Source organism: Cariama cristata, unplaced genomic scaffold (genome assembly GCF_000690535.1).
Source record: "Cariama cristata isolate BGI_N322 unplaced genomic scaffold, ASM69053v1 scaffold37233, whole genome shotgun sequence".
NCBI classification, from domain to species: Eukaryota; Metazoa; Chordata; class Aves; order Cariamiformes; family Cariamidae; genus Cariama; species Cariama cristata.
Genome location: NW_009609613.1, coordinates 639 through 9963, shown reverse-complemented (window position 1 = coordinate 9963; position 9325 = coordinate 639). Strand labels below are relative to the sequence as shown.

The window sequence follows — 9325 nt, the reverse complement described above, 5'->3', positions numbered from 1 at the left end:
ATCGGCACAGCGGGGCGTAATTTGTAGGATGTGACAAGTGGCCTCTGTTACCAGCACTTGGTAGTAGGGAGCTGCAGAATGTGCAGGCCTACAGCAGCATTTTTTATTTATTTATGACAGTATTTTCTACGCTTACATGTTCAGTAAGACCTTCTTATGTTGCACAGCTATAGAAAGATACACTGTTAGAACTTAATTTTGGAGAATGTGTACAAAGTAATATTAGTCCAGTGGTCTCAAAGGTAGAATGATATGTCACTTCCTTTAAAAAAGGAAGACAAAAATGGACCAAGTGTTGGGTAACTCTTTTATTCCCTTTTTCTTCAGAGCACACTGGAGTCTTCCATGAAACACAGTCATGACGGATCAAGAGTACATTCTTTGCATGTGGAAGAAGCGTTTATGGCCAGCAAAGGTAAAGCGGACGAGGAAAGGTTTATGAGTATGACTTAGAAATGGATGAAATGGAGTAGTAAGAGCTCCAAGTCAACACATACCTATTTTTAAAAAGAGCTAATCTGTAGAGATCCCAATATTGCAACCAGATGCCGTGGAATATCAATCCGTTCTGTGCTGTTCGTATTAAAAATGTCTTGATGTCAGATCTGTTCTATAGCCTAACAGACTTGGTCAAGGATTTTAAATGCATGTTGTTCTGTTTAATCTAGGTTTTGGGCAAAACTGAAGTTACTGGGAAGACATCTATTACTAACACAGAGGAGAATTCTTTTAAAGTTGAAATACTTAGCTTGAAAGAACAGTTAAGTATCATTGTTGTATGTTTGCACTCTTAGACGTTAAAAAAAAGTAATCCCTTTATCTGAAGATATCTGTGAAATGAGATCATTGATTTACAGAAGGATTAGATGGCTAATGCAAAACCCATTGCCTTTTTAGAGTTGGCATATAGTTGTCCTGTGGAACGTCCATAAACAACATGCTGACTGTTAGCTCAGGCATTCTTCATGTGTGTGGGTTTTTTTCCTTAACTTCTGCTAACAAGTAAGGGTTTTGGGGGGAAAAATACAACAAGCTTATTGCCAGGTGAAAGCAGTGTCATGTTGTTAGTGGTGTTTAATGCAGTTTCAGTCAGCTTTGTTGTCTTTTCAGGATTAATGTGAACGGTGAAGATGCTGTGCCACTGACGGAAGAATGTATAGAAAACATCGCCTCTAACCTAGGTGAGGTGAACTCAAAATATTTGTTGCCTTGTATATACTCTGAATGTAAAAATAGACTAAACATGATCACAGCTACTTTTGCTCTTCCCTTGTGTAGTGTGTTGGAAGGAATGGTGAAGAAGCTTGTGTGCACTTCCACCAAAATAAGGCATTGGAGGCTTGCACTTTGTGTGTCTATACTTTGCCTTAAGAATCACAGATGATTTAAGTGTTAAATTGCATCTTAAAGAAAAGATATACTATAGATAAAATTTCTTATTTATATAAATAAAGGTTGTTGCATTTATTGAACATTCTTCTTCATCAGATCAAAGGAAGAATTCGAGTGATGCTGTGGAAGAACTGAAATATCGCTGTTCTCTTAAAATTGCGCTGGATATTTTGAATCAAAATGGCTCAGCCAGACAAGGACCACCAAATACTCAGTTATCCCAGGAGAACGATGCGGGGTCTCTCTCATATACCCCCTTACGTAGTGGTCAATCGCACTTTCACTCTAAAGAAAAGTTGGAGCCTGAGACTTCCAAGAGGAAAAGAGAACAAAAAAATAACCCCAGCCTGAAGACTGATACGAAAAAACAAAACCAGGAAGGCTCTTTGATTCTGGAGGAGAGTGCGAAAGTGCATGAAAGTGGAACAAACCCTTCCAAATGTGATACTGGGGGCTTGCATAATACATCAAACTCTGACAGTCAAAATTGCAAAATACTGGAAACAAAATCACTACCAAGACAGAAAAAAATCAAGCCCAGATTGTTCACAAAGTCCAAAACAGGAATTAAAGCCTCCCTTAAGCCAAAGGAGAAAAAAGGTAAGCAAGGAAGAAAAACACCAAAGGGTGCAGGGTCACCTGCATCGTGTGGGAATGACTTCCCCAAGGATCGCGCACAGCCCCTTGCTGAGGAAGGGTCTCCTCTGTCTGCCCCCCACAAGTCTGATGCAGCAGGACCTGTCAGAAGGGCAAACACCAGAAATCAACTGAGAAGGACGCTACTGGATTCCTCTTGCAAAAGTGCCTCGGATGACTTGGAAAAAAGCATCAGTAATGAGAGCGAAAGTCTAGCAAAGCAATTAGGTGGAAGAAAAAAGCCAGGGAGTTTAAAGCAGAGGAATGGAGAACAAGCGATTGGTGCAACAGTGTCCTCGTACAGAAAAAGGAAATGCAGGAATTGCCCTGAGCCTTCATCTGGACCTTCTGACCATGGGACGCTTTCTGATAGTTTCCCCTCTCAGTGTGAAGAGGAAGAAAATAAGAACACTTCGCATGTGGTTACGAATAAAGCAAAGCGGTTTCAGCTGCCTGACTTTGAGGAAGATGAAGGTGGGCATATTGCTTGGGGAAGGGAAAACTTCATCCCGTTTGATTGTCTGTTACTCACCTTGGAATGCTGCAGTGCTTTTGTGACTATGGTTCTTGAAGTGTTGATTTTAATTTGTTTTGGTTTAAGTTTTGGAGAAGTAAAAAACGCAATCGCTTTAATACTGGCTGAAGGCTAGTGTGGCATTTAGGTTCTCTGGGGCTGTTCAGGGGTTTGGGTTGAAAAGCTGTACTTAGCAGTAATTCTTACCCTTTACTGGAGAGCTGGCTAATTTCACACTTGCGTTTTTTTCTTCACTGCTATCTATTAGTGTTGAGATGAAATGATGTTACAGAGAGGAACAGGCTGGTACAGAGTCCTGAAATCAGCCTGTTCCCAGTTCCTTTCCATTTTTTTATCTTTTATTCAGATGATTAGGCCTTTACCTAGGCAGAGAATTGAGAGTGTGTGTGGTGCGACAGACCCTTGTGTTACGGTGACTTGCGCTGCTGTGGGCTCACTTGCACAGTCGTGTGTTTCACCTGGTCTGAAGCTGATAAGTTGTTTAACTGCTGTTCCACACTTGTTCTTGCTGCTGTTGGCAGGACTGGAATTGTCTGACCTATCTTCAAAGATCGTTTCCTCAGAGAGTCTCTCTCGCCTCTCAGCTCTGGTAGATGAAGAGGAGGAGGAGGAAGAACTTCCTAGTATTTTATCACATCAAGGTGAGACATCAGTGTGCCTATGTAAGACTACTTCACCCAAGGCTGGTGTGCTTTTTTAGGGTATGTGTCCTTCTAGTTTGCTCACGAGCTATGGTAATGAAACCTAACCTTTCTAGAAAGTGAATCCAGCTTTGTTCGAGGTTGGAAAAAAAATGCATTTCTTGGATGCCCCAGAAAGGCTTTTTGAAGCAGAATGAAATGCAAATCATTGTGAAACTGGGCAAGGGCCTAGGATTGAAACTTCCAAGCCCTTGTGTTCAGAACTACCTGTGCTGCATTTTAGGGGGTGCTTGGGGGTGCCCTGTCACCTTAGTCAAAACCTGTAAAAGCGTTGAAGTGAAACTCCTGAAAGGAGGTTAATAAGAGAGGGCGAGCTAACTGTATTGTCTTGTGGTGTGGGGTTTTCTTTTTTAAATTACTTTGTTTTTCATCACAGAACCACAACCAATTGAAGAAGGGATTTTGGTCTGGTGCAAACTGCGGAGGTACCCGTATTGGCCAGCAGTGGTAAGAAGAGCTCGCTGCCTTCTCAGTGGTACTGCAAGGGGTCTGATAAGGAGCAGCTTACAGAGTTCTTGAGTGTCCTTTACCCTTCTTGACTTGTCTGGAGCCAGAAATGTTAAAGATCTTCTGGTAGAAGCATTCCAAAGATAATAGAAGTAAATTTACATATGTGAATCAATCATTTTTTTATGTGCTTTTCTCATATGTTTATGTCAGAGCAGAGGATTACTACTGGGTCTTTATATCTCATCTCATGAAGTAGGGTGGTTGTACCCAACTAGCAAAAAAAGAGGATTTGTACACTAACAAAAATGCTCTGTTGGGATAACTTGCTATTACTGCCACTTTAAACTTAATTTTTCATATTTGTGTAACTTCCTTTAAGTATGGAGTGTACTGCACAATATCGATGGAAAATGTTCCTGCTTGGTTAAGGGTATTGGGATTTTAGGATGCTAATGAGACTTTATCTGTTCAACAGGTAAAAAATGTGAAGCGGAAACACAAAAAGGCATGTGTGCTGTTAATAGAAGGGGATACGAATGACAAGAAAAAAGGGTAAATGTGGATTCTGATCATGTTCTGAACTTTCAGTTCCTTTTAGGCAGTGTCCTGTGCTCCCTTCCTGGTACAGGTACAGGGCAGTTGAAACTAAGGTTGGTCTCGGAGGGAGGGACCAAGTAAGGTGAGGATTTGCAGGTGTGGGCTGTGTGCTTTGTCATGCTGCCAGCTGAGACAGGCTGGCGTTCATGCAAACAGCTGATGCTTATGTGAGGAATAAAAAGAAAAAAAGGTCTGGGGACCCAGCTAGTGTTTTTTACAGGTGGTGCCCAAACTTTCTGGAAACACAAGCCTGCGTTTTGTTTTAAAACCAGGTACTTCTCATTTGTTAAAAGATTCCGTAATTTTAGCTTATTATGGAAACCAAAACTAGTAAAACCAGCGTTCCTGAATTGCTTATGAAATCTAACTTTCAGGGATGTGTACAATTGCAATAAATAAATAGGTGCAACCAATAGGTGCAAAAATAAAGATTTGCAACTCAACTGCCTCTCTTCCCTAACTGTGTTTCTTTGTTTCATCAAGTTTCTCAGTACCTCTTAGGAATCTGAAGCACTTTGATTGCGAAGAAAAGCAGGACCTCATTGTAAGTACTACCAGTTACATGTAACTGCAAGTGTATACATGTGTTGGGAAAACCAAAGTTGTATACACGATGTATATCTGACCCTGCGGGAGGAGTGGGGTGTAGCTGGCCGGGCTGGGGCTGTTCATGGTTCCCTGTTCTCTCTTGCTCTGTGCAACAAAGCAATTAGGCATAATTCATGCTCCACAAGATGGAGAATAATATGGGAAGGGGATCTCCCGACCCCTTTTTCCATGTCGGTGAGGCTGCTGCTAAGAATACCTGTGTATGTGGAAGGCAGGCAGTTGCTTAGGACCCTTGCTGTGTTTTCCCTCATGGGTTTTCTACGTGTGACAAAGCCAGTCTCGTGCTGCATGACAAAGTGATGACAGAAGTTGAATTTTGGGAGAATGCGGAAAACTGCAAGGAAACTTGGATTTGTTGTCATTGGCTGTTTCTGTTACCTGGTTAGTGTCCTAGACCTAACAGCTTCAATAGGTGACTCTTTTTAAGACTGCAAATGGCTCTCGTTTTGTAGGAACGAGCCAAAGAAGATTATCGCCAAGAAATTGAGTGGTGTGTTCGGTTGATTTCTGACTATCGCATTAGAGTAGGTAAGCAGATGAGCTGGATGATGTCATCCATCCAGATATACATCAGAAAAAAAGATAACACCAAAACTGTCAGCTTTGTTTCATAGGCTTAATTGAACTGGTAAATAACCCTGTTTTGGCCTTTTAGGTTGTCATTCTTTTACGGGATCCTTCTTGGAATATTTTGCTGCTGATATCAGTAAGTAAATCCATTATCTTTTGTATTCTTCTCTTAATAGGTAAGTTTAACTCTGATGTTTACACATGCGTGTTGAGTTAGGCATCAGACCCAGTGAGGGGGTGCTGTTAAAATTACTACACACAATTATTGCACTCTAAAGTTTTTCAGTCCCACCACAAAAACTAAATAAATATTGATAGTTAAAGACAATCAGGTAGCTGGTTGCTTCATGTTGTTAAGTTAATTTCAGAGCTCCTGTCAACAGTTTCAACTCCCTAATATATATTTTTTTTTAAGGCAAAGTTAAGATTGTTGTTGTTGGTTTTCTGCCCTGTTTGGTAGGAGAGGAAGAAAAACTTCTCTCTTATCAAGAAAGTCCTTTATTTTATATTTGTGTATGTGTGTGAGAAAGCCCCTTGTTTTTTATATTTAAGTATGAATGATTGTGGCTTTTCTTTCAGGCTACCCAGTTAGGAAGGAAGGTTATCAAGGTTCAGTCCAAATGACCTTTCCAAACATGGCAGAGGAAGACCTTGAAGAGTCTTCATCAGAAACTTCGCCTCAGAAGCCCTCCAAAAAACTTCTTCCTGACAGAACAAGAGCTGCTAGAGATAAAGCAAATAAAAAGATAGTAGAGTTTATAGTGAAGACTAAAGGGGCTGAAGAGCATCTTTTGGCTATTTTGAAAAGCAGAAAACAGTCCCGGTGGCTGAAGAAATTCCTGAATTCAAGTCAGTACGTGACCTGCGTTGAAACCTATTTAGAGGATGAAGAACAATTAGACCTTGTGGTGAACTACTTGAAGGAAGTATATAGTGAAATAAAAAGTAAAAATCTGCATCAGATAAATGGGGATGGAATAAAATTTATTTCGGATGTCCTTTTGCCTGAAGTAAGTAAACATGAAATGCTGAGAAAAGTAAATGTAAAGGTGAAAACACTAGCGTTATGTGATTTGAGTTTAATGACTTGCGGAGTGTTCTGCGGGAGCTGGGTTTGAGCCGGGCAGATATATTCACGCCTGCCTACCTACTGGCTTGGGTCGTGGTCCCTTCAGCTCAAGGGGCGTGAAACCGTGTGTGGTTTCTAAGTGTGTCTTGAGCAAGGAATGTTAAAACCGGTGCAGGATGCTCTGAAGCCATGTTCACAGGCTGATAATCCGAGACAAAATATGTTTACGTTACATGTTGGAGAAAAGCAATAAAGCCCCAGTACAAATCACTACGTGCTTCCTGCGGTGCTGCCTGCAGGTGTTGGTATTAGCAGGCTGGCAGGGTTATGGGTGGGATGTGAATCAATGCAATTCTAAATGCTGATTTTTAAGCCGTTAGCACAGAATGGAGAAGCTTTAGGTAGTATGATGTTTTTAAAGGCAGAATGATTGTTTTCTGGTGTGTTTTGATTACTTCTGAAACTCTTCAAAACTCTGGGTTGTTTTTTTTTTTATTTGGCAAGTTATCTCTGGGATTGTTTGGGTTCTCGGTATGTGTGGGTTGAGTTGTTTGTTTTTACAGTTATATTTTTAGACACTTATTGTTCTTCCTCAACTTTCCCAGGAGAATGTTAGTAACTTCTGTAGAAACAAAATTACTATGAAGAATGTCTTAATCTGGTTATAAAAATACTGTCCTGGGAATGATAAAGGACAAGTTTTTATTATTTAAGAACTTCAGGTACACAACAGGCAGTTTCATCCAAGTTTCCCAAGTGATTGAGGAACCTTATTCTAAAAATGTGCTGATCTACTGGGACAGTTTCAAATAACTGGTTGTAATTTAGCTTTTGTTTCATGAGTAAAATCAACTAAATACTTTTATAGGCCATCATTTATGCGATTTCTGCTGTGGATGACATAGATTACAAGAAGGCAGAAGAAAAGTACATAAAAGGACCATCTGTGAGCAAAAGGTATCTATTTTTAGTGTTCTCTGAATTGTTCTTAACTAGTTTACTGTTTATATGGAAAAGTGTCGAGTATAGGGGCAGGAGAGTTCAGAATCCTCCCTTCTGTCAGGCAAGCTTTCTCCTTGTCCAAGTCACAAAATGATTAAACATGGGAAACATTCTTGCTGAGTTACTGTAGCACGTTGCAAACTGGTTAATATGTTAAGATTATTTTTACTACAGAACTTCAATGTATTCCTTTTCAGGGAGAGAGAAATATTTGATGAAGAAATTCTAGAAAGAAAAAAGTTGAAGACCAAACTATCATCCACAGACAGCGTCTGAACAGTGGTACAAACTTTCCCAAGTTATACGGGCACTGCGTGTATATAATGAAGTGGTTATCTGTATAAAATGTGTAATTCGTACTTTTTAAAATCCGTGTGTATATCTTCAAAAGCTGTAGCTGTTATAATGCCATACTACTGTCAGATACTGTTGTATCTTCAGTCCCTGGTCTCGATTCTGCGGACTGGAGCTGTGCACGGCTTCCCTTGCTCTTTCCACGTTGAACTGCGTGTAAACGACAATGCAAACCGTGCAGGAGCGCTGCGGGGGGGTGGCCGCCTCCATCCTTATCCAATCAAGTACACTTAACATGGAACTCGCAAAGACTGCCAGTGTTTTGCAGAGGTTCTGGGTATAATACTAAGTTTTGTATTAATTATTTTGGCCAAACATCTGATAAAGGAAGGGCTGGTGTCCTCAAAAAAAATACGCTGGTAAATTATGTGATCATGTATTGCCCGATGACTTTACTGCTACTGAATGTATGCAGGTTTCCAGCGGGTTGACTATTCTTGCTTTACATGTCTCAAACTGTGGGAAATAAAATTGATACCTAGTGATGCACTCCGAATAACAAAGGCTTTGTTTTTCTTGATAAGACAACTGTAAAATTCAGTGGAAAAAAATCCAATGGTTGCTTAAACAAAAACCATTCACTTTTCCCTTTAAAGATGGAATCACTTTGAATGTTGATGTTGAGGCCATGATTTTAGGAACACTTTTAATTGTCTTTCTCTACCTAATTTAACTATCAAATTTGATCATGTGTAGTTCCCTCCTCCAGCTTTTGCTAAAGGTGTAGCATATTGCAAATTGTCTTCAACAGACTTGCAGTGTTATCACTAACAGTTATCAATAAACACCCAATGATTAGTATTTTTCTGTATTGTGATGAAAATGTGATCTACCTGCTTGTCCAATAGAAGCCAAGATGATGTGAAATGAGGAAAGAAGTCTGAGTGTAAATTGGGATACAGATGTGTATTCTGGCTATAGTAATTATCTGAATATATTTTAATTGAACTTTTAATTGCTCTGTACTCTATTATATGTGTTTGGAATCCTTATTCCCGTTATCAAAGGGTCATTCACAAGTAGGAATATAACAGGTATTTAACTGGATTATTCTCTATTTTTCATTTAAAACTTGTGAGAAGGGAAAATGCCTTTTCTGTGATAGTATGCAAATGTGCTGGCACGTTGAAGGAGTTACCTCTGGAGCTGCGTGTGGCCGTGTCTCGGCTCACGTGCGGTTGTTGCAGAGTGCAGGAGCTTCCAGCCCATGAGCCTGGCCGCTGTTTGTGGTGGTTTGGAGGTCAGCGTACCCTCAGCTTCCCCCTCCTTTAAAACGCAATCATGTGTACACTTCTCTGTTAACGTTCCTAAAGTACTGTTAAGATCCTTCTTCAAACCATCACACAGAAATGGAGCTCCCGAATCACCTTGCCTTTATCTCAGTCCTTACTTTTCATATCTTTCAGCTAG

The 9325-nt window shown here is 40.2% G+C and overlaps 1 protein-coding gene across 1 annotated transcript; it reads left to right on the top strand.

Annotated features, from left to right (window-relative positions):
* Positions 1-358: 358 nt before the first annotated feature.
* LOC104154768 (PWWP domain-containing protein MUM1) lies at positions 359-7837 on the top strand. The gene is made up of 13 exons (XM_009697593.1): positions 359-415; positions 669-760; positions 1111-1181; positions 1489-2502; positions 3085-3204; positions 3641-3711; positions 4190-4266; positions 4795-4855; positions 5373-5448; positions 5576-5626; positions 6070-6500; positions 7428-7516; positions 7759-7837. Exons 1-13 carry the CDS (start codon positions 359-361, stop codon positions 7835-7837), a joined length of 2289 nt encoding a protein of 762 aa, XP_009695895.1.
* The last annotated feature ends 1488 nt before the right edge of the window (positions 7838-9325 follow it).

Excerpts from the sequence above, each read along its gene's own strand:
- LOC104154768 (XM_009697593.1), top strand. The coding sequence starts at position 359 with ATGACGGATCAAGAGTACATTCTTTGCATGTGGAAGAAGCGTTTATGG. Across the intron at positions 3,205-3,640 it reads TAGTATTTTATCACATCAAG|AACCACAACCAATTGAAGAA; the intron begins GTGAGACATCAG and ends TTTTCATCACAG. Across the intron at positions 3,712-4,189 it reads ACCCGTATTGGCCAGCAGTG|GTAAAAAATGTGAAGCGGAA; the intron begins GTAAGAAGAGCT and ends TCTGTTCAACAG.